This window comes from Halichoerus grypus, chromosome 1 (assembly GCF_964656455.1).
Source record: "Halichoerus grypus chromosome 1, mHalGry1.hap1.1, whole genome shotgun sequence".
Lineage (NCBI taxonomy): Eukaryota > Metazoa > Chordata > Mammalia > Carnivora > Phocidae > Halichoerus > Halichoerus grypus.
Genome location: NC_135712.1, coordinates 74,137,957 through 74,164,157, shown reverse-complemented (window position 1 = coordinate 74,164,157; position 26,201 = coordinate 74,137,957). Strand labels below are relative to the sequence as shown.

Below are 26,201 nucleotides of genomic sequence, written 5' to 3'. Positions count from 1 at the left end.
AAAGCCTTTTTGTGCCATGTATTTTTGAGTATCAGTAACTGCAGCCATATGGTTTCCCATCTCTATTCATTTCTTCATGTGCTTATTGCTCACAATGACTTCTATTGAAATCCTTCTCATCTTCTCTGCCCTGGCTCAAATGCCACACTCAGAGTGTGGGGGCTGCGGATAAATGCACTCAGAGAGGATAAAGAGTCAATGCAACAAGGTCTCAGGAAGCCATAGTCATTTTTAGGCCACTTAAAGGTGCTTTTGTGGGGGCCTGGGTGGCTCAGTCAGTTAAGCGTCTGCCTTGGGCTCAGATTGTGATCTCAGGGTCCTGGGATTGAGCCCCATGTTGTAGGACTCCCTCCTCAGCGGGGAGTCTGCTTCTCCCTCTCCCTCTGCCCCTCTTCCCACCCCCTTGCTCATTCATGCGCTCCCCCCCCATTCGCTCTCAAATAAATAAATAAATAATCTTTATAAAAAATAAAAGTGCTTTTGGTTTTGGTTTTGGTTTTTTTGTTTGGTTGGTTTTTTTTTTTAGATTTTATTTATTTGACAGAGAGAGACACAGCGAGAGAGGGAACACAAGCAGGGGGAGTGGGAGAAGCAGGCTCCCCCGCTAAGCAGGGAGGCCAATGCGGGGCTTGATCCCAGGACCCTGGGACCATGACCTGAGCCGAAAGCAGACGCCCAACAACTGAGCCACCCAGGCACCCCAATAAAAGTGCTTTTGTAAGCAACTGGGAAACTACAAAGTTTTTATGGGGAAGTTGCATACTATAGTATGTATTTTTTAAAATTCTGTGTAAACTATGATCAAGGAGTCAAGAAAAGAGAAGTTGAGACACCAAGTGGGAGACTTTACAACATTCTAGGTATTAAGAAAAAGCCCCTAAATCTCGGCAGTGACAGGAGGGATGGGATAAACATAACATGGAACAAAGATCGTCAGTTTGTCTGATGTTAGTGACTGTCTCTGATTCACCTTACTATCCCTTAGTAGTCCCCAGAAAGTCTTCATGTTAGTGTCTGATGAATAAAGGAGGGAACAAGGCCTTGCAGAGAGCAAACCCATGAAATATATGACTGGATGTGAGACTAAAGAGGAGATGAGTCGAAGATAAGTGGGCTTAACTTGGCAGACAAGAAGGCTGGTGTCACTGAACTACTTAATATTATATTTGCTAAGTGCCTACTCGGTATCACGAGTCGTACCATTCACCGAGATGGGAAACTCAAGATACAAAGCAGACTGAGATCTGGAGGACGATAATAATAAATTCAAGATTAGGGAGGTTGCATTTCAGTTACCCCTGGAACCACATGGAGGCATCTAGCATGCAGTTAGAAATTTGGATGAGGAGCTCTGATGTCAATCTGTGAGTCAGAAATATAGAAGAGGCAGATGAAGTCAATAAAGATGAACCCATCCAAGGAGAAACCGTAGCAGAGGAAGAAGAAACAAACAAACTAACAACCAAAAAACCAGGAATACCTCAACTAAAGATATCATTCAGCAAATACTACTGTTCACAAAGATGACCCTGCTTTCATGGACCCAGCTGTCAAGTTCAGAGTCTAGCAGAACAAAAACTATAAGAAACAATTTCAATAAATGTTATAAGTTTTACGATAAAAATATCTACAGAGTAAGTGGGTGTATAAAGGAGAAGGTGGAGAATTTAACTTGGGAAATAGGTCTGAATGATGAATGGGACTTGCATGAGCACAAGCAGGGCAAAAGGAACTACTCTCTTGGGACCAGTAAGATGTATGTCTTTTCATTACATTAGTGCACAGATTGTAATAGTGAAATTATGAACAAAGATATGCTCAGAACTCTTAAAATTAAACACAATAAGGCCTTGGAGCATATAGCTTACATGCTGTGAAATCTACCTGTGAAAGTGCCTGAATCAATCCCGATGAAGTCTAGACCAACTGGAGACTTAATTTAGAATGCAGACAAAACCCTCTTATGAAAATCCTAAGAGTTTGGTTAACATTAAAAAATAATAAAATCCCTACTGTGAAATTATAAAGTTCTCTTCTCAAAGCACATTTTAAAACAGCAGTTGCAAGAACAGTTAACCAAATATTACTGTGCAGAGGGATAAAGTGACCTCCTAAAGGCCTCACAGAAATTCTAATCTAGACTGAGGATATTTTACTCTGGGTCTATCGAACCACACCTAGATTATTATGTGTGATTCCAAGCAACATCCTCTACAATGATATTAATACATTGGAAGTTTGTCCAGAGGCAGAAAATCAGGCTCATGAACACACCTACGATCTGTCATAAAACTTTAGGCGCTGTAAATCCTTTTTAGAATGCTAAAAAACCTAAGAGTGACTTTGTATTAGACTTCAAATTTAGGGAACAGGCCATGCTTATTTTTGGTGAAATAACATGGTCAATGTTTAAAAGAGAAAACTCCCATCCAAGTACTAACAATTTCCCTATGTAAACTGTAACCATACTACACAGATTTTAAAAAAATGGAAAAAAATTAAGAACTCAAGAACTCTTAGGACACCTGGGTGGCTCAGTCGGTTAAATGTCTGCCTTTGGCTCAGGTCATGATCCCAGGGTCCAGGGATTGAGTCCCGTGTCAGGCTCCCTCTCCACAGGGAGTCTGCTTCTCCCTCTGCCCCTCCTCCCACTCGTTCTCTCAATCTCTCTCTCTCTCTCTCAAATAATAAACAATTAAAATCTTAAAAAAAAAAAACTCAAGAACTCTTTTTTTTTTTTTTTTTAAGATTTTATTTATTTATTTGAGAAAGAGAATGAGACAGAGAGAGCATGAGAGGGTCAGAGGGAGAAGCAGACTCCCTGCCGAGCAGGGAGCCCGATGTGGGACTCGATCCCGGGACTCCAGGATCATGACCTGAGCCGAAGGCAGTCGCTTAACCAACTGAGCCACCCAGGCCCCCCAAAACTCAAGAACTCTTAAAGTGTTGAAGAAAAAGCTGGACTACATGTGAAATTCCTGATGTTCTGTACCTTCCACTAACACACAACCTCAAGCTAAAGACCTGTTTCTTTTTTTCTGTTGCCCCACACCACAATGCTAGACAAATTATAAGTAGAAAATGGATGTGTATCAAATAAATGTATGAAAATGTAAAAAAAGGAACCACGGTGATAGGTTCAGGATATTCAAATATCATGTAAGTTACATGACCATTAAAGTATCCCATAATCCTAAGACTCTCTGATTACATTATTAATGGGTACAACTTTGCTTTTAATTCTACCTATGTCCTTTTTCATCTAAGATATGGTATAGCGCTGAATCAGATAAATTTCCCCTGACAAACTCAGATCTCCCAAAGGATCAACAGCTTATCTATGAAGATGACTTTACCTACAGATGTTCATCAAGCATCACTGAGTACTCCCTACTCTCCTTCTCCACCAGGAGGAATAATTTGTGTTTACCCTTGTCATTACTAGTAAATTAACTGCCTTTACTGGTCTTCTTAGGTCTATGTCATTGGTAAGATTATTCATTCAACAAATATATTTTATGTGACATCTATGTTTTTTTTTTTAGGTTTTATTTTATTTTATTTTATTTATTTATTTTATTTTTTTTTTTATTATGTTATGTTAATCACCATACATTACATCATTAGTTTTTGATGTAGTGTTCCATGATTCATTGTTTGCGTATAACACCCAGTGCTCCATTCAGTACGTGCCCTCTTTAATACCCATCACCAGGCTAACCCATCCCCCCACCTCCTCCCCTCTAGAACCCTCAGTTTGTTTCTCAGAGTCCATAGTCTCTCATGGTTCATCTCCCCTCCGATTTCGCCCCCTTCATTTTTCCCTTCCTACTATCTTCTTTTTTTTTTAACATATAATGTATTATTTGTTTCAGAGGTACAGATCTGTGATTCAACAGTCTTACACAATTCACAGCGCTCACCATAGTACATACCCTCCCCAGTGTCTATCACCCAGCCACCCCATCCCACCCACACCCCACCACTCCAGCAACCCTCAGTTTGTCTCCTGAGATTAAGAATTCCTCATATCAGTGAGATCATATGATACATGTCTTTCTCTGATTCACTTATTTCGCTCAGCATAATACCCTCCAGTTCCATCCACATCATTGCAAATGGCAAGATTTCATTCCTTTTGATGGCTGCATAATATTCCATTTTGTGTGTGTGTGTGTGTGTGTGTGTGTGTGTGTGTGTGTGTGTACACACACCACATCTTCTTTATCATTCATCTGTGACATCTGTGTGTTAAGCACTATGCTAGGTTTTGTCTTTTAGCATAAAATAAGTTAATAACCATGTTCTACATAAGAATAAACTCAAGAAATGACTTTATTAGTTCTGTGTTCTAATCAAACAGTAAACCAGCCAGTAATTCAATAGAACTTCCTTTCATTCTCAATTCATTTTTATATAGAGAGAAATAATCCCATAAGAGTCCTCCAAATCATTTCTCTAAAGATTCCTCATACTTGATAAGCACTGTAAGGTAGACCCTACTGATTGTTGTGACATTCTCTTTAGAAACAAAAAGATCCCTTCTCATGAAAGGGTTAAAATTGACTTTGTGTTAGACCTTAAATTGAAGGAACAGGCCAACTTATTTTTGGTTCAGTAACATGATCAATGGTTCAAAAGATAAAACTGAATTTCCTCTAAGTATATTGTGACCATACTGCACAGATAAAGAAATGGAAAAAAAAAAGAAGAAGAAAAAGGTCAAATACCAATAATACCTATGAGAACAGATGATATGGGTGATATACCTAAATGAAACTCACAGAAACTCTAAACTCTCATTTTAGGTAAAATTTTAATTATACCCTTCGTTTCTACATCTTATAGTTTTACCACTAATGAGCACAATCAAATTTCACCAACTGCCCATTATACAAATGTGATGTCTGTTAAGAGTATGTGAAACCTGATATTTACTAAATGTTGGTTTCTTCCTTCCTTAATTGATGAAGTTTTGGTATAAAATGTATCAAAAAGGTGTATTCCAAGGTCTGGGAAATATAAAAACTTGATAATTAAGGCAACTTCCTTCTCTACTGACATTCCAATTCCAGTTTCTATGGAATCCTATACCTTACCACATTTCCACTACTTAATTTGCAATTGTTGTGAAATATGATGTTTCACATTAGCTTATTCAGCAATGTCTTTAATTTTCACTCAATATCATAGTTCCTTTTCCTGTTTATTTTGTATTGTTAACTTCTCTTTGAAGCTGCACTAGTAAATAAGTAAATGCACTTTCCATTAGAAGAAAATATAGTTCCACTATCTTATTAAATTCCTTCAGTGCTGAAGTCCAAGCTTATGTAATAGACTATCTTGAATGACTAATGAATTACTAAAAACTAAAATAATACAAGGAAAATTTAAAAATGTAGTCAATTTGTATTCAATTAAATTAATGAGTCTAAGAACAAAGATACAAGAAAGCAGTTAAACAAAATATATTTGTTCATTTTTCCTATTCCATTTAATATAATGCCAAACTTCTACAATTTCATATCCAGCATATCATTAAGCTATTTTCTTATATATGACACACAGATATCTTAGAATCTTAGAATCTAATCAACTGTCTTCCATAAGTATTAACACCAAAAACATACATCAAGAATGATAAAGGTGAAGGTGAAAGGGATCTCAGAAACCATCTGATATAACTCTTTTATTCTGAAAATGAGGAAACTAAGCTGAAGGGAAGAAAAAAAGATCCCCCCAAGGTCAAAAGGATTCTGACTCCCAGGCCAATGTTATTTCTATGACACTATGTTATCTTAGACTGAATTGAAAACCTCTTTTATTCATATCTTAAGTAAAAGGCTGTGTTTCAAACCAAGCAAAAGAATAAATACCAAGGATTGTAGCATACACAGAAGACTTACTTAATGTTGCTATCAATAGCTTTAAGAGAAAGAGAAGAGGAAAGAAGAAAAGCCAATGAGGTAATAAAGAGTTGACAGAAAAAAGCTTTTCCATTAGACCCAATCAATATTGTATTCCCCCATCACTTAGGGCTTCACCAAAGAAAGTGAAACCAGAGTGAGTATGTTTCCTCAAGGGTATTTAACACTACAATGACTTGTTGGTCTCAACTGTAAATGTAAGGACCACACATGACTGAATTTGAAATCAATGGCAAAGGTTATTCCTCATTAACCTATCATTAAGAAACCAAAGCCAGGGCGCCTGGGTGGCTCAGTTGGTTAAGCGACTGCCTTCGGCTCAGGTCATGATCCTGGAGTCCCTGGATCAAGTCCCGCATCGGGCTCCCTGCTCGGCAGGGAGTCTGTTTCTCCCTCTGACCCTCCCCCCTCTCTCTTGTTCTCTCTCTCTCAAATAAATAAATAAAATCTTTAAAAAAAAAAAAAAAAAAAAGAAAGAAACCAAAGCCAGTCAAAATAGAAATGGGCCCTTTTCCAAATTGGCTACAACACCCACTTCCCCTCAGTTCTGGGTCAAAGATATAAATTAATATAAAGATGCTCCTTCTTTTAGCATTCCCATAGAACGTCCCCCTTTATAAGTAGTTATCCTGCTGATGAAGGGATAGATAAAAGTATATACTTAGTGAAATAGGGTGGCAACTAGGATTTGGGTTGAAGAGAAAGGGAAGACATGAGATTTTTAGTATATATCTGATACTATATATCAAATGAAAATGGATTGATGATTTTTTTATTTTAACATCAAATAAAAGGAAAGTGATAGTAGCTTAAAATATGAATTCCTTTTCTTGCTCAGCATTTTCACATTTGTGCAGAAACTGCAGAAGACTGACTAGTATTGATGCCATGAGCACATTAGTCACCAATGGAATTCATTTTGTTTTGATGAGTTATTTCTGACCACCTACTATGGAGACAGCATTGACATGACATGGCCTTCTTCCTATAGGAACTCGGATTCCAAAGGCAGAGTCAGGTACTTATACAGTAATTACAAGACAAGACAGACTGAACTGCAGACAGCAATACAGGTACCAAGCCAAAGGAAGCCTGGGGCAGTCAGTGATTCATTCTACCCCGGAGGATCTGAAAAGATCTAGCAGAAGAGATGAGAGTTGAGCTGGGCCTCAAATAGCAGGCAGTACTCTACCAGGGTAGATAAATGAGGGGCCCTGTGGGGTTAAGTCAAAGATAGGTGTAGAGGTTAAAGTCATGCCTCATGGAAAAAACAGAAACAACAACTATAAACAAAGGAACTCAAATGGATAGATATGGCAACTATTCCATGAATGTCAGCAACGTTGGAGTTGAACAGACCACTGTGTGAGGGAGGGATGAAGAAAGAAGCCTGATTGTCCAGCTTATTCGTGTTGGCATTCTATAAGTAAAAGAGCATGCCTTCAGTCAAGCTTTGAACCCACACAAGCATTTTTAAAAGACAGACTGTGGCTAATTTCTTTAAGTAAGGAATTATTGTTATTTTTCTTGAAATACAGACATTAAAGGAGAAACTTCTAAAAGAACACAACAAAACTACTTGGAACACAGGAATACAAATCTAGCCAGAGTTAACAAATCTTAATTATATATTGCCCTAAAGGAAAAGAACAGGGTCTTCCTCATATTGCTGAATCCCAGGTCCAAGACCATGACAAACAGATATCATAAAGGTACCTGGCAATATAACTTGACTATAGATATTTAAAAGCAATCATCCACATTCAAATTGCATTTAAAAAGACAAAAGAAAAACAAAAACAAAAACAGGTGGATATATCTTTCTACCAGCAGTAACAGTGTATGCCTGGGAGACAGTAAGGCATAAGCTTATGCTGAGTTTCAGTCCTCACTGCCTTTTGTAATTGTATGACCTGACTAACCCCTTCGGGGTCTCAGTTCCCTCCTCTGTAAGGTGGGTGATTGTAATGAACTCTGATGTTTTCCAATTCAAACCTATCAAGACTTTAAGTTGTATATCCCACTAGGTAGACACCTCCCTCCCAAGGCAGATGTCACAGATACTCAACTCAAATGCAGTTGTGTAATGGCATGAAACAAAGTATTAAACAAAGTACCATTCTAACAAGAATTTTTTATCAGGATTTCAGGCATTTCTTGAATTCAAATAATGAACCAAGGTGCATGAACTTCGCTGTTCTCCAGCCCTTCCAGGTGCACCCATCAGCTCCATGGAAAAAAGCTTTGGACTGAATGTGTTTGCTCAACATGAGAAAGAAAGTGGATAGGACTATGGTTCAGGTGAAAATAAGAAGTAGGCCAAGGAACCTCTATTTTCATGTTCCCAACCAAGATGGTAGTCCCATTAGCAGAACCATAATGAATTCTACTCAAGAATCCATGTAGTAAACCAGAAAATGCAACTCAGAAACCTCAAACAAGGACATTTTGTGGAAAAACCAGGAAAAGCAACATTTCAGAGTGAGTTTCCTTGTTGGTGCTGCTTTCCTCAGCTGCAAAATGTGAAGGTAGCCCAACCAAGATGCTGCTGACTACTTTCCTGAGTAAAAGCTACAAAGGAAAATGGCCCTGGGGCCTGACAAGGAGACAGCTCAGCAAGGAGGCAAACAGGTGCCCTGTCCACTGTTCTGAAGAGAAAACAAATCTCCAGTCTCTCAGAGGAATACCCCATGAGGAAGGGACTACAAAGGAAGCCTGGGTTTCTATCAACATGACTCCCTTTCCTAGAATTCTGGGCTTCTGGGGCATTATCACCTCATATGCCACTCACCGTTTACCTCATGGCTACACTCTCATTGCAAAATTCCACCACAGTCCTCCCTGAAACAGTAAAACATGACAACATGGTTTTAACACTCTCCATAGTGAGAAACTTGAAATGTGAGATCCTCCTTATTTTCCATCATATTTTATTAATTACTCAGACACTGACAAACATTTTCTGTTCCAACCCCTTTATATGATACTGGGTGGCTGTCCTTTAAAGTCTTCTCTCCAACAGAATATCACATATGGAACGGTTATTATGTAGATGGCTCAGGTAGAGCTATTTGTCTAAAAACAGAATCTAACACTTATTCTAACCAGGTAATTTGAATATGGATCCCTACTTTTGGTACTTACTTAATTTTTGTCCCTGGTTCTTAATTATTTGAGTATTATTATCTGATTCTAGGGCACTGTGAAGGTGATCTGGGTCAATTTTGAATCCTCAAAATTAAAACACTTAAGTCACCAGTAGCGATAAAAAAATATCTTCTGGAAGTTTTTATTTTTTTCTTTTTATAATAACTTATACAAGCTCATAGTTTTTCTCTCCTGAATCTTTCATATTTCATTTCAATCCCCTTTTTGACCTTAAGTTTAAAAAAAATCTTCAACACTGCAGCACACCGGATTTAATTCCAATCCTTGAAGGAACAGAATGGGCCTAAATTGGGGTCAAAAGAAATAAAGACCAATAGCTCAGACAAAGATATGTCTGATAGCACATTATAAGTAATTAAACTATGGGATGCAGTTAAGAACATCATAAATAGCACACTAGGAAAATAGTTTGTATAATTCCTGTCTAAGTAAAAAGCAGGGAGCAGATGAGTATGTCATGTCCCCAGTCATGACTGTTTCTCCTGCAGGGAGGGGAATTATTTCATGACCTTGCAAGCTAAAAAGGCCCTTAGATGTCTTTTCATAGAGTTTCCTTGTTTTTTCAAAGAAAGAAAAAGGTCCAGGGGTGCCGGCTGGCTCAGTCGGTGCAGCATGTGACTCTTGATCTCAGGGTTGTGAGTTTGAGCCCCACATTGAGCGTACAGATTGCTTAAAAATAAAAATGTGTAAAAAAAAGAGAAAGAAAGAGAGAGAGACAGAAAGAAAGAAAGAAAGAAAGAAAGAAAGAAAGAAAGAAAGAAAGAAAGAAAGGAAGGAAGGAAGGAAGGAAGGGTGGGTCTGTTTCCAGTACTGGCAGAGTGGGGAAAAAATAGACTAGGAAAAACAAACCTGAGTTGAAACCACAATCTATGTACTTCTAACTAGACTTGTGAACCTGAGGAGCCCCACCCAGGCTGGCTAGACCTCAGCATCCTTTTGTGACAACTGGAGATATTAATGAGAACCCCTCTTCCTCTGGGGCTTGCTGTAAAGGTAAGATTCATTGAGTCTGTATATCATTTACTCACTTCTTCACCAGTTACTGAGGAATTACAGTGACACGGGCAGGATGCTAGGCAATGAGAACGAGTAAGAACAGGGCACAGCTCCTATCTTTAGGAACTCAGATGCTGGTCAGAAAGAAAAAGCACACAAACAGACATTATGTGACTCAGATTTTGGATGCCATTAAACACTTGAAAGATTCAACAATAAGCAAAAAGAAAGGATCATCGTTATAATTTAATGTACAAAGTTTCTAGGGATTATGAATATGTTCTTAAAGGCATTAATGAATAAAATAATGACTTTTTGTTTAAGGGCCATAAGATATGAAATGATGGGACTGGAACAGTTGGTGGTTCTCAACCCTGGCTGCACTTCAGAATCACCTAGGAGGTTAAAAACAAGCAAACAAAACTGATGACTGATATCTGGGCCCCAGGGTAGACACAGTAAGTCAGATTTTCTGGGGGTACAGTATTAGCACATTTTAAAAATTCACAGGGGATTTCATTTTGCAGCTATGCTAAGAACTGCTGGCCTATGTAATCTCTAAACTCTAACATTTTGTGATTGGACTACAGATCCCATTTGTCTCGTGTCATTCTTCTCCTCTAGAAAGCCAAGTTTGGTCTTAGGCCTAAGGGCTCTCTCTACTGACCCCTGAGAAGTCATTTAAAAAGACCATAAACACTTAAACTCCAATTAAGAGACATTAACAACAGTATGATTAGAAGCAGGGAGCCAGGATATATATAAATACCTCAAATTAATCAAATGACTAACATTGGGCAGATAAAATAAGGAAGACTTTACAAAGTTTGTCTTTTCAGGCTCACTTGATTATGTAAAGACCAATGAACTTGGCTTAAACTCACATGTGAAATCCATCTACGTGCCACACATATGCAAACCATATGCAGGACATATTCAGGACTGAACCAGGTTAAATGTCTTTGAAGGCCCACTAGCTACCAAACATTTTGTTTCAATTTTAAAAGACTAGAAAAATTACTAAGGCTTTCTACTCTCTTGAATATTTTTCTCTGTCTAAAATGTATTTGCTTATAGGATTACCCTTGCAAGGTAGTAGTTCTAGATCAATAGTGGAGTTTGAGTACTCTAATAAAACGTTTCCTCGAGAATTCGAGAATAACGTAGATAGCCTTATACAGATGGGTAATCAGGATCTTCATCATAGTGTAAAACTATTAAACAATAAATGATAACATGACTCAAATTTTCACCTTCGCATTCTATAGTGCTTTGTAGTTTGGGAATGGTATTATTTAATGCATATCAACTCTGCTTCTCCCCTAGCTCCCTCCACCTCAGCAAAGGTACCACTCACTACTGAATTGTTCAGCCAGGAATCATCCAGGCACCTTACTTGCTCTTGATTCAGATCTACCTATTATCAGGTTCTGCTCATCCCACCTCCCACTCCTCTTGTCATAACCACCTCAATGGCCAGAAGGTTTCAAGTCAACATAATCTATAGCCTAGACCAGTGGTTCTCAATCTTGTTGGGCTCAGGACCTTTTACACTCCTAAAAATTACTGAGTACCCCCAAAATCTTCTGTTTATGTGCTTTATATCATTTAATGCTTACCATGTTTAGAACTTACAACAACATGTTTCAAATATTTATTAAAAACAACAATAAGCCCATTAAATATTAATAATATAGTATGTCTAAATAAAACATAACTATAATATCCAAAATTAAAAAAAAACTGAAAAAGTAGTTTATAAGGCTTGCAAATCTTTTAAATCCCTGGCTTAATGAAATCACCTGGATTCTTAAAGTGCTTCTGCATTTAATCTCTTGCAATATGTTGTTGTGGTTGAAGTATATAAAGATAACCTGGCCTCACCCAGATACATGGTTGAAAAGGGAGGAAAATTTTAATAGCCTTTCCAGATGACTGTGGATATATTATATAATCTCTGGAAAACTCCACTGGACACTTGTGACAGAATAAAAAAAGTAAATAATCAGTATTAGGAAATGTAATTATGAAAATAATTTTGACCACGTGGACCCACTGAAAGGTTTTCAAGGAGCTCCCAGGGCCTCTGCACCACACTTTGAGAACTGTTGGTCCAAACTTATGCCCTAACCTCCTTATGATTCCTTAGCTCCCACTCTGGCTCTCCCGTGATCTGTTCTCTCCAAAGCCAGAGTGTCCGCTTAACTATGCAAGTCACATTATATCAGCCCCTATTTCTGACTCTTATGGATCCTAGATTAAAATTAAAAAATCCCTCACAACTCAGCCCTTGCTAGGTTTTCCAACATTACTTGTACCCCTTGTTCTCATTATTCAATCTATACTCAATTCTCTCTCACCCCAATCTTCACGAGAAAGTTCTTCTCTTCTGCATTGAACATTCTTCCATCCCTCTTTGCCGCCTTATCCTTCAGAACTCAGCTTAAATGACTCTTCCTCGGAGAAATGTTTCTTAACCAAATACTAGAGACAATATCTTCATTTTACAAGTCAGCAAACAGAGGTTCAAAGATATTAAGAAAGTTGCCTAAAGTTCTTAAAAATAATATATCCAGAATATCCAGAATTTGAATTCAGATCCCACACCAAAGTCCATGTACTTAATCACTCTACTATATCATCACTTAAACAAGTAACTAAAAAGACATGAAAAGACAAAACGAGAAAAGACAGGACAGGCAGACTAAATCCTACAGGGCTCTCCTGACCTTGGTATTATCCTCTCTACATTCGTAAACATCTGAAGCAATTGTTTATGCTGAAAGTCAAGAAAGCCTGCCCCCCTGGACCCAAGTCTCCCAGTGAGGGCTTGGGTGCCCCAAGTCACACCCCTTAACATCTCTGAGGCTCCTAGCATGCAGAAAGGTACAGCTCAGCCAGGATCCTGGGACCAGCACATAATAACCCAGCCACCAGTCTTTCTACTTCAAGCCTCCTCCTTGCTAGAGATCCTCCCTGGGGGCTCTAGATCACACACAAAGCAAAGCAAACCTGTCATCACACTCCACATTTCCTTGAACTCTTTCTCTGATTTACCCAAAAAGAGTTTCCCAGATTCAAGTCAAATTGAGTTATTCACAGTCAGCCTTCTTAGCACAAGGTAGTAAAGATAAAGACAGATGACCTGCAGTGTGGGGAGTGGGGGTCATGTGACAGCTTAGCCACTTCCTGACTCTAGGAACCTGGACAAGTCTCCCTGCCACTTTGAAGAGTAATTTTCTTATTACAAAGATGGGGCTAACCATATCAGTGGACTGCTAAAAAGAACAAAAGGGGTAAAAGCTATGAAGAAACTCTGTAAATCCTGAAGTCATATAGTCAAGTTAATTGTTATTATTAAAAGTTATCATTATATATGATTCATTTACAGACATTTTGTATCTAAGGCTCCTCCTTTTTATAGACGCTTAGAAGGTGGTGTTGCCTTGAGAGCCCTTACGATATGGTGGATCTTTCTTTACACAACAGGTAAAACTCTATAATTTGATGGGTAGGCCATCAAATAGAATCCAAAATGTAGTAAATTAACTGGGTCCCCTCTGTCTAATGAGGCTGTCTTTGAGAGTCCTCACAAAATCTATAATAATTCTAGGAGGAAAAGCCAATAGCAAACACATTTTGATGAAGCACTCAAGGAAGAGAAGAGAAAAAAGTAACCATAACCACTATTAACAAATTCCCCAAACCAAATCCACACTGTAGTATCTACGCATAAATATGCTCTCACCAAGAACAGAAGCAATGTGGTGCTATACTAGCAAGGCGAGTACTTTTTCCTACATATACTTTTATGAGCCAAAGCTTTAGTTTCTAAAGATCTTCCAAAATATTCCAAATACAGAGACTGCCACATTTCCTGCAAATTGTTTTTCTAATTCTGTTCAAGAATATCAGCTTCATTAAAACTTTAAAGACTTAATTCTGAGTTATAGCTTGATGAGATCTCTGTGGGATGAAAGAAATCAAGAGATCACAGTACCTGCTATTTTAAAATGTTTTTACAATGGAAACTTAATTTGTTGATGAGAATGCTTTGCTGTAGAGAAAATAGGATTAAAACACACACAGACACATACACACACACACACACAAAATAGCAGTTTAAATCCTAGGGTGGGTTTCTGAAGAGAAAAGCTTGTTGTTTTTTTTTATTTTTTTTAACAGACATCAAGCCAATATCATTTAATTAGGCTGATTTTGTAGTTGAGACATGAGTCAGACTTTTAAAAAAGAAAATACAATAGATGGACTCTGAGAAACAAACTGAGGTTTCTAGAGGGAAGGGGGGTGGGGGATGGGTTAACCTGGTGATGGGTATTAAAGAGGGCACGTTCTGCATGGAGCACTGGGTGTTATGCACAAACAATGAATCATGGAACACTACACCAAAAACTAATGATGTATGGTGATTAACATAACATAATAAAATTTAAAAAATGTAAAAAAAAAAAAAAAAAAGTACTTGCTATAAATGTAAAGTATCACCTGTCATATGAAACTACTCTTGATCAGAAGTATTGACCAGAAGTATTTCAATTTGTAAAAATCTAATTTATGTTCCACAGATCCCATGATTAAGCATTATTTCCCCTTCTTCATCAATTTTCTTATTGAAGTTTCTATTTTCTGTAATGTTTCCTTCATCTAAGTAAAAGGATGTGTTTGACAGTAAAATATTGAATGAGTGTGCTGGTAAATTCTATACATCTACCAAAAGAAGTTGGAAGGATACTGAAATATTTTGAATAACCACAAGTTTTATAACAGTAGAAATAAGGACTCAGAAAAATAAGACAAATGAAAAGCAACAAAATTTAGTAAAAGATATAATCACTTATTTGATTTATTTTACCCAGTCAATGTAAATAGACTACATCATTTTTAAAAGGGAGGGGCCTAGAAAACCAAATACTTAAGTCATGAAAAATATCTAATGTTTTTTAGGCTAGGAATTTTTCCTGATTGCTGATTTTTTTTAATGCTTTGGTTTAAGGGAAGGAATTAAATGATATATAAAAATAATAAAAAATTAAAAATCACATAAAATATATAGATTTAGGCTTATCTCATTACTCTATGCTTCCCAGAGGGCTCTCATTTGAAAAATGAAAGAGTGATACAGGATGACCTCCAAGGTTCACGGCCTCTCCAACATTCCGAGAGTCGACAAACTCTTTTCCTTTTCTTGATTGTGGATGCTATTCATTACCTGCAGTAACTTTTGAGTCAAAATAGAAATGCTTTTGGAGTGAACAATTTGTACAGGTGTTTCCATTCAAAAGTAGAACCAATGTTGGAAATGAATGAGCTATGTAATTCACATGGATATACTAGTAGCCTAGATGCAGCAAATAAAGTGGTGTCAACATGTTAGCACAATTTTTAGCAGGCCTGGCCCATACAGGTATTCCACACATGAATAATGACTCAAATAATAACACAATAATGCTCCCTTCTTTATCACAAGGTACACAAACAAATGTTCTAAAGGCTTTTTTATGGTTTGATGACTTCAGCCAACTTGCCAGTTCAAGGTCTCCAACATCTCATTTCCAAAGAGCTACAATCCATGCAGTGCCTAAGGGACTAACTATTCCTGCTTTCTTGCTATAATGCATGCTAGCTATAGGATGGTCATTTTGGAACCCTAATTGCCTGACTTAGCCTATACCACCTTCTACCAGTTACCTCCTGTACTCTGCACTATTCCTGTTCTAATTAAATAATAATAATAATAATAATAACAACAACAACAACAGCAGCAGCAGCAGCAATCCCTAACGGTAAAATAAATGCAAGATCTACAAAATTACTTCCATCCTTTAATAGAGGGCACCCAGTTTTCTTATACTACTTTTCTCAGCGTTGTGTTGTGAAGGGCACAGGCAAGATAAATCAACTGGATCTAGTTCTAGTCCCAACTGTGCCCCAGTCTAGCTACACAACCTTCTATAAAGCACCAACTTGCCCTGATTCTAGGTTTTCACATCTAAGTAAGGAGTTTGCTACACAATCCCAGGATAAGCCATCACACTGTGCTCCTGGGATAGCATTATTAAAGCATCTGACATGCACCATGACACTGGAATTGCATGATGTGAGGTCCTGCACTGTCACCTCTCATTTTTTAATTGTGCAATATCATGATTTTAAAATCTGAAACCTTTACCATGTAATTTCCGTACTCCCTCTGTGTTTATAAAGTTTCAACCTTATACATATCAGAACGTGGTGAACTAAGACAAGAAATTGAGAGACACTCAATACGTCAGCCATGAAATCAGAAAAACAGCTGTGGCCTTTCCCATCCAATGTTTCATTTAGTTTCACTGTCTCAGCTTCATTCCCTTGGCAAGTCTGGTCAATGGAACGTGTGTCTCAATGACAGAATTTCAGAGTGGAAATTCTTTATCAGGACAAGTTATTCCATTTCACACTTTCTTACCATTTGTGACTCAGTTTATAGTTCATAAGGGTATGACTTAGAAGGGCAAGTGATTTCAAGAATAATTCAACAATTAAGTGAAAGTAACATCAAATGCTTATAAAACAGGTTCCCTCAAATAGCTTTTCTTTTTGGTGTTTAGCAACTTCCTCCCAATCCAGTTAAAGAATCCTCTCTGGAATTGAGATGTGGAAGGTGCTATCTCTCTATAAATAGGCTCATCCCATGCTATGTGAATCATGGTTGCTGACAGCAAATCAACAGACTAATTATTTGGCTTTGTTAGTAGTGATAATAGCACGCTAACATCTTTCTAAATCTTCTTCCGCACCCCACACTCCCATTCTTCTAAGCTAACTTCAGACCAAACTGAAGACCACGGTGTACAGATACATGCATGCTGGCCTTGCACTGGGCACGTCTTAACAGGGCTTGTGATCTCTCAGCCAGATTACTATTGTGAGGCTTTAGCTAAATAAAAGAAGGCACCAGCCAGGATCTTCTCTGCCAAGATGTACACTAAGTAAAAGAAAAAGAGGAGCAGATTAAATAAACACTGAAGAAAACAATAAACTCAGCAATTCCCTCAAATTCTATTTTCTAATGAGATGCTAAGGAAAGGGCCACAGGAAGCAATTTCCCCCATGTGAAATTAAGCCATGCAAATTGTTCGCCTCCAGATCAACTTCCACAAGGATCAGGTGAGTTCAGCTCATCCATTCACAAATATCACCCACCTATCATTTTTACTGCCTTGTTCAGAACTGAGGAGGCTGGGTAGGATCTATTCACAAACATCACTTAATTATCCCAACTGGAATACAAGAACATACTTCAAAGGCTGAAATATAAGAGTTACATTGAATTCAGAGCCTTGAAGTTCCTTGTAGACCACATAAGCCCTCAGAGAAGATGACCCCCAAATTATCCCTGCACAACAATACAAAGGAGTTTATTTCCCCTAATATGAATTATATACTCTATAAATATAGAACCCTAGTTTTCATAGAAAGCTTCACTTTATGAAATTAATAGCCTATATTAATTGTATGTAAACCAAAAGAGATTTTAGTAGGTCTCGCCTTGGGATCATGATCTCTTTGTTTACTCCTGAAATTTACTATTTGATCAACATCCCAGAATAAGAGGAGTCCACTGTGAAGTGAATCATGTCATGAAAACCCATGGGAAAAATGAAAATGAGGTGGTTTCTTCATAAGACTTAATCCTAAATTTCTAAACTAATTCTGAGCTTCACTGGTCCACACTTTCCAAATGTTTTCCTCACCCCAATGACCCTAGCCCATGTTTCATTTCTGGAACCCAGAAGAACATTACAGTCAGAATTGCAAAGATGCTAACCTAAACAGTCAACTGATCACAGAGCAAGCCTTCTTTCTAGGCCATATTTCCTTTCAGTTGACCACACCAAGAGGAGAGTATCTGCAGATTGCAAATGACCAGGCGGGCCACACCCTGAGGATCAACAAAGTCTGGTGGAAAGACAAATCTGGGCAATTCTGCTTTCATTCTCTCAAGCTGGCCTGATTTGAGCTGGGAATAAGTACCCTGGAACTCAAGATATCCACTTTCCCTTTGTAAATAAAGATCACATCCAAGACCAACCATATGAGTTTAGGAACAAAGAAGAGAATCAACTTCAGAAAGACCTTACCAAGAAAATCTCTGATAAGTCTAAAGTTTTGGGCTTTTTTTTTTCTTTTTCCACCCTCCCTTAGGCCAAACTGCAGATACTATGGTGTTTCCTTAATGTCCCAAAAGAAAGTGAGTGTGCAAAGGATGGGAGCAATAGGGCAGAAATGTTAATGAGCAGAACCCTGAGAAACCAGAATACTGCAGAAAGACAGTAGGAAAAAGAAGTCTGTGTAAAAGGAAGAGAAGGGGCATGCGGGAAAGTGGGGAGGTGAGAACCCACTGGAATGTCTGAAAAGATGCCGTATCATGTGTTGCTGGAAGAAGAGTTAGAAAAAGAAAAAAATTAAGCTCATCTGGTGTCTACTAAGTGTCTGTGTCCAAAACTATGCTAACTGTTATGGGAGATACAGGGAAGAAGGTTTTTTATATTTGGGTCCTCAGCAGGCAGTATAAGCCCTGGAAGGATAGATGGATGGATGAGAAACAGAGAGAGAGACTATGAATGAGATGGTTGATGCCTCAAGGATTCTACAGGCTTTATGGGACTCGGACCATCTATATATGTAGCTCCCATCCTAGTCAAACCTTGGTTTCATCGAGATACAAAGTGTTTTCCTGAATATGGGACAAGAAGCTATTAACTGACAGAGGGTGATTGAAAGAGAGACATCTGGAAATTAGGGGAGAAGGGGGACCAGAATGGCACCAGGGGGATCCTGGTTCCCTTCGGTGGGTGCCCGCAGGTGCTTTGCAAAAGAGGAGAGGGGTGTCAGCTCTGGGGAGCCCACCGCCTGGGCTTCTACTGACCTGGTCTCCGCCTCACTGGCCTCTTGCGGCCGCTGCAGAAGCGCACTTTGCTGAATACCCCGAGGACGTGCCTTTCGCACAGGGAGCGCCCGTCTTTGCTGGGGCTGGAGCGGCGCTTGGAGGCCGACACCCGGTCGCTGTTGGACTCCCTCGCCTGTCGCTTCTGCCGGATCAAGGAGCTGGCTATCGCCGCAGCCATAGCTGCTCAGCGCGGGCCCCAGGCCCCGGACTCCACTGCGCCCTCGGGATCGCGCTCCACTGGGGCGAGGGCAGGACCTCGGCGGCCTGGAGGGACAGGGCAGGCGCGGGGAGGCAGTGCTAATATTTGAGGAGGCTGCAGTACCGAAAACCCGACGCCCACAAGGTTAGTCAGAGTCTGGGCAGTGGCGACAAAATGTGTGAAAATCCAGATGTAAACTTCCCCAATCGCTGGCAGCGGGGGCGGGGCGGTCCCAGGCCTTCCAGTTAACTAGATTCTTGCACCCCAAACTTGTACCCCAAGGCGATCTGCGTCCGAGGGGCAGTGGGGAGTTTGGTCACACTGCGTTCAGAGTAGCAAGTGGAAGGGTAAGAAGGATGTCCAAAACAACAAGCCGTGCCCCCGTTGGAGAGGCGCAAGCGTTGTAAGGTGTCCAAAGTATATCTACACATACATACATATAAAACCCGTTTACAAAGCAGAGTCTGGACCGAGGCGGGTAGCGTGCCCCCGGTAGAAAATACTAAAAAGTGAATAAAACGTTCCTTTAGAAAACAAGCCACCAACCGCCAGAGAGAAGGAGAGGAAGGCAGCAATTTAACTCCCTGCGGCCTGCAGTTCTGGAGATTAGGAGGTCCGTCCCGGCTGGGTGAGGTCTACGGAATGCATCGCGCCGGTTGCGGTTCTCCAGGGGCCGGCCGCCCGAGTTCTGGAATTCCGAGAGGCGCGAAGTGGGAGCTGTGAGCCCGAGCCGGGGTAGGGGCGCGGGGCGGGGGCAGCTGTTTCCAGCTGCGGTGCGCGCGACTCCCCGCCAGCAGAGCTGCGAAGAGAGCGGGAGGAGAGGGAGGGGGAGGGAAGGGGGGACGGGGAAGGAGGGAGGGACGGAGGGAGGGAGATCCTCGAGGGCCAAGCACCCCTCGGGGAGAAACCCGCGAGAGGCGAGCGCCGGGGATGCGCGGGGTCCCAAGAACGGGCGCTCTTGCTCTTTCTGCTCGCTTTCTGGCACAAGACGGGCACAGTTGGTGATTATTTAGGGAATCCTAAATCTGGAATGACTCAGTAGTTTAAATAAGCCCCCTCAAAAGGCAGCGATGCCGAAGGTGTCCTCTCCAGCTCGGCGCCCACACGCCTTAACTGGAGCTCCCCTCCATGGTCCGTCCGGGGCCGCCGCACCGAGCCGGTCTCCGCACAGGCTCAGAGGGAGCGAGGGAAGAGGGAAGGAGGGGGCGCCCTGGCGGGCTCGGGATCAGGTCATCGCCGCGGTGCCCGGGCCCCCCAGGCTCGCGCGGCCCGGCAGTCCGCAGCTCCCAGGCAGCAGATCAGATGGGGATTACCCGCCGGACGCGAGGCCGATCACTCGCTCCCGCGCAGCCCATCCCGGCCGAGGAAGGAAGTGACCGGCGCGCTGCGAACCCCCGCGCGTCGGCTCGGGCGGGGCGGGGGCTGGCTGAGGGCGACGTCGGCTCGAGGCGGCTGCGGCTCCGAGCTGGAGCTGCCCACCATGGTCTGGCGCCGGGAGCGCAGGCGGGGCCCCTAGGCCGTCCGGGGCGACGGCGGGAGGCTATCGAGCGCGCCCCCGGAGCCGGACGCAGACTCTAGGGTCGGGGCCAGGGAGCAGGTGCGGGCTGCCGCCAACTCGCCCAACTTGCTGCGCGGGTGGCCGCTCAGAGCCGCGGGGTAGCGGGGAGCCCCCAGCCGCCGCGCCGCCGCCTCCCCAGGCCCCGGAGGGGGCGCTCAGGGCGGAGTTCCATTCATGGGCAGAGGTTCTGGGCGCGCGGAGCCTCACTGGCTCCCGGGCGCCGCCGCCGCCGCCGCCGCCCAGCCGGCTTGCTCCGCTGGAGCGCTAGCTCCGCAGGAAACTCTAGGCGGGGACCACAGCCGCGGAGACGGAGGGTGGGAAGAATGAATAGCTGGTGGCCGCCGGAGTACCTCTGGCACTGCTCGCCCACCCGCCCAAGGGCTTGAGAGCTCCCAGGTGGGGCCGGGCCGGGGGTCGGGCTCCCGGAGCGCAGGGAAGCGCGGCGCGCTCGGGTCCTCCTCCCCTCCCAGGCACCCGCTGCTCCCAGACTCTCTCCTCCCTCCCTCCCTCCCATCACCCCTCTCCCCCTTCTCTGTCTTCTGTCTCTCCCCTTTTCTCCTCTCTACGCAATCCTACGTGATTGAGGTTTGGATGAGAAATTCTCAGAGGCAGAGTGAAGGAACTGCAGCTCGGGTCTGTTCTGTCCCATCGCTCCCCCAAGAGAAAACACAACCACCGGCCGATTAAAGGACCCTGAGTGCACAAAGGGGTTAGGAGAGGAGGAGCTGAGGGAAAGCAGCCCGCCCTCTCTCCCACAAGCTGGAGCACACAGAATTCTCTGTTTAGGAAGGTAGGCAGTGGACGCTAGAGAAAGTAACAATGGCCTCTTGGGCCCTCATGTTGAGCCCCACCTTCAGCTCATTTTGTAACAGGATGAAGTGCTTCTGCATCCTTGAAACCCAGTTTTCTTGGTTCTATCCAGAAAGCTGCAAAGCAGGTTCTGTCCTTAAAATGAGGGATCAAATGAGCACCCTGCACAAGGAGGAGAATGCAGGAGGGGTGAGAGGGTGACTGTGGCCAAGGGCAGTCAACAACCAGCTCTGGAGTGCAGTCAGGTCTCCAGGATGCTTGTGATGACAGATAGATGTTACAGGAAACTCAGCAGAGAAGATATTGTCACCCAAGTTGAAATGCAGCATGAAAGATTTTGGAAACGTAAAGGAGTAATCACCTTCCATTTGTGCTAAGGTGTGGATGTGGCTATTAGTTATACTTATAATCTTCAGATAGCCCTAATCCTGACCCTTCAGTCTCTCCACTAAGCATCAAAGGTAGTGCCAGAAGATTAAATGGATGATTTCCAACAGAAACACGAATATGTTCAAAACATCCTAATAGAGGGCAAGGAACACGCAGGCCTGGAAGCTACTGAAAATGGATAGGGGACCCCGAAGAGAGGTCACAGGAACTCTCTCTAGATGTGGGCACAAACCTAGCAGAAATTCACTTAGGTAATGAGAAGGACTGATGATTGAGGGCCTCTGAGCACTGTGTCAAACAACCCTACAGTGTCTGGGGGCCTGGATATTTCATGGTGCTGCTGGACATAACACAGGCAGATGGGGGTTTATGAGGCCAACAGCTAGGAGGAGGACAGAATCAGCAAGGCACCCGGAGAGGGGGGAATCCCAACTGTCCACACAGAACACAATCCCCTGCAGCAGTTCAGTGTGACTGAATAAGGACAGTGAACTTGGGATTCTAACCATACAGAACAAGAGAAGTGAAAAAGACACACACACACACACACACACACACACACACACACACACACACACACCTCTTCTCCAAAAGTGAAGCTGAATACATTTTCGAAAATGCATCCCAATAGGGCTAGAGGAATTACTTAAAATCAATTGGTAACACTGTCAATTAGGGAAATGTTCACATTTCATCAATAAAATCAATTTCCTTCCTTGGCTACCAGAAGACTTGTCTCATTCTTGAGGAAGGCAGACACAGATAGTACTGGCTGGCTTTGGGGGCTCCTGGCCTCCTACAGTTCAACACCCTAAAAGAAAAAGGTCAGCTAAGGTGAGGAATACAGGGAGATGGGAAAGCGAGGGGTGTGTAGTGAGGCCCTGAGGAAATCATTGCTAAACTTGGGGTTTCTTATCCTCAAAATGGGAATAATCATTCCCATCTACCTCGCAGAACTAAATATGTATGTGCAAGCATTTTGAAAACTGGAAAATGCCAAATGAGTGAAAGAGATGATGACTGTTTATTTTTTTAAAGAAAATGCATGATACTCTTCTGAGATGCTTTTTTTAAATGTAGATTCCTGATGGTTTCTCAGAACATGAAGCAGAAGTCTCTGAGAAGAGGCCAGGAATTTGAGTTTTTAACAAGTTTTTCATGTGTCAAAGCTTGAGAGTTTTATTCATACACACACACACACACACACACACACACACACACACACACAGTGTAGGTAATACTAGAAGAAGAAATCAACTCAGACTCTCCAAATCTAGCACTTCCATAGAATTGCAGTCCTGGTGTTCCCACCACCATCCCAAAAGAAAAGCCTGGGAAGAGGATGTGTGTTCTCTAATCTTTGAGTGTGTTGGGTCTTTCTGTAGGTTTATGGGAAATGAAGATGTTTTGATGCAGAAAGTAACCAATGTACTGGCACAGGATGGAAGAGGGTAGATGGGGCAGGAGATGAAAATGCAGACAACACTTGTTTGAAGTTCTCCTCTCTGTCTTGACATGCCAACATCAAGTCAGGCATTTAAGGAACAAAATCAAAACAACACATGGGAGCTTTCTGAGAGTGACACTATTCTTGTCTTTAGATCTCTATTAAAAGAATGGTGTTTCCAATTCGATTAGACAACAAAGACTACTCATCTTCTTACACTCCTGCAGCTGTTGTCAGAGGGCTTGTTTAGCTACTTAGCCCTGTAAGTCATCCTCAGCATCCTTTACTTTATTGACTCCGTTTCCCCAATGAGAGGAAGATGTAAGTCTCGAGACCTTTGAGAAGTTATCTAGGATCCATGCACACAGCTGTTTAGTTCTGAAGCAATGTTTAAGTTAGCTTTTTGATATCCAGAAATTCATAACTTTTCTACCAGGCCACTAAATGTCAGAAATCTTCTCCACAGTTACAAGGACATTTCAGCATCCTTGCATTTGGGCGTCAGGAATGAGATTAAATCAGCCTACTGATGATTTAGGTAAAACAACCTGGTTTTTTTTAAGGGCAATATCTCAGAGGTAACAATACCTTGATTTTTATGCCATCTTTCTTTTTTTAAGATTTTACTTATTTATTTGAGAGAGAGAGACACAGCGAGAGAGGGAACACAAACAGGGGAAGTGGGAGAGGGAGAAACAGGCTTCCCACAGAGCAAGGAGCCCCCGATGCAGGGCTCCATCCCAGGACCCCGGGATCATGACCTGAGTCAAAGGCAGACACCCAACCGACTGAGCCACCCAGGTGCCCCACCATCTTTTTTGAACAACTTGCAATTTTTCCTTTACAGTTCTGAAGACATCATGGGTGGAAGCAGTTTTAACTACTTTGGAGAAAGTTGCCAGATACACATTGAAAGGATAATTATGGAGTTGTATTTATATTTCTGACCTCCACTCAAGCAAATAAAACATGAACAGTCTTCATCATGCCCATATGTTAAAAGGAAAAAAAACACAGAATGTTAAATAGTCTTTCCCTTATTCACATACCAAGCCTTCTAACTCCCACATCAAACTCTCAGGACCACTGTAGTCATTCACTTGAAACCTTAAATTGAGTACAGAGTACCTCTAAGGCTCTGGTTCGGTTACCAAGGGGAATTCGATACACCGTCTACATTCTTCCTGCCCTCAACGAGCTTACAGGACATGCCATTATGATCTTATTTGACTCTTAATCACCCACTAGCTGTATGCTACTGGACAAGTTATTTAATCTGTCTAAGCCACATTTGCAAGACAGGTCAGTGATCATGACACTAGCAGGACCTATGGAACTGGGCTGCTGCAAGGCTCAAAGAAGATGTGATAATAATGTAAAGTATTAGAATAAGCATGCTGTTATTAAAATATCCATTTAAATCAAGTCCCTGCTATAAAACCCAGACATCCCAAAACAGGAAAACATACCTTGTGATTCATACACATCATCATTCACTCCTGGACCTGAGGTATTTAATGAAGGCTGAATCTACTTGAAATGAATGATTAACCTTGACATTGTAATGGCAAACAAAATTTTCATTAGTGGAATATTGTCAATGTCCTTCCCTGTTAGGAACACAAAGGAGTGTAGCTCTGCTCATAGACATCATTCTGCTCTGAGATCAGGCCCCTGACTCAAAGCTTGGTGAATATGAGCTCACTGGGCTCTGACACAGCAAGCTTGACAGGCAGAAGAACTTTTCTCCATGAATTTTATCCCATGCAGCAGCGGTACTTCCATTTGCTTTTGCTTTCCTCTGCCAGATTTTTGGTGAAAATAGGTTGGCAAAAGCAATATAAACAATTACTTTCTAATAATTTGTGAATTCCTTTACACAACAAATTTATTTGTGGTTCTTTATCTAAGAGTTAAACAACTGAATTGTTATACGTTATATGTTTGTCTGGTTTTAGTCATTTCTCAAAATAGGAAAGACAATAGATTTAATTCTTCTTTGTGACACAGATCAGGGGTGGTATCCTTATTGCCCAAGTAGAGAAATTATCAATGTTTCGAAGAATGTCTGTTTTGATAAGAAATATAAGATACAACAAATGTGAGCCAATGCTAAGCAACCTGCAGTTCTAAGTGCACTGCAATTACAGACACATTGAATCCTTGTAACAACACTATGAGGTAGGTTCTGTTATTATCCTCATTTTATAAATGAAGAAACTGGGGCACAAAGAGGTTCCATTGCTTAATCAAGGTCACCCAGTTAAGAATTGGTAGAGTTCAAATGTAACCCACGGAATTTATTTCCAGAGCTTCCCTTTAATCCTCTGTGTTACACTGTATGTCAATAAAAACATGATACCATGCACAATTATAATCATGTAATAAAACTGATAAAATAAGAAAGCAAATGTCACTTGCAATTACATAGTCTTTTACTGCTTAGAAATAATCTTCCCATGTATTAGTTCAATGAGACTCCCAACAACCTTGAGAGGAAAGTTAAGGGAACAATAATAACCCAATTTTACAGACAAACTAAGACTCCAATAAGAGATGACATCCACCAAGGTCACACAACAGATGAGTGAAGATCTAGGAGTTTAATCCAGGCCTTCTGATCTCAAGGTCTCTCATATCCTAACTAAGATCACACAGAAAAAATGGGAATGTTAAATTGCCTTTCATCCACTAACCTCTAGTACTCGCTAGCAGGGCTTCACATCTGGTAAATGACCTTGAAGAGATCACTCGGT

The 26,201-nt window shown here is 41.3% G+C and overlaps 1 protein-coding gene across 2 annotated transcripts in view; it reads right to left on the bottom strand.

The window, feature by feature from the left end:
- Positions 1-26,201, bottom strand: part of FGF12 (fibroblast growth factor 12) — a 375,338-nt gene that overhangs the window by 240,463 nt on the left and 108,674 nt on the right. The window contains exon 1 of one of the 2 annotated variants that reach the window (XM_036109236.2): positions 19,021-19,991. The exons of the other annotated variant lie outside the window; for it this stretch is intronic. Within the exon in view, the coding sequence (XP_035965129.1) occupies positions 19,021-19,219 (199 nt within the window). The 5' untranslated portion in view covers positions 19,220-19,991. Of the gene's footprint in view, positions 1-19,020; positions 19,992-26,201 lie in introns of those variants that run through there. 2 annotated transcript variants of the gene reach the window in all.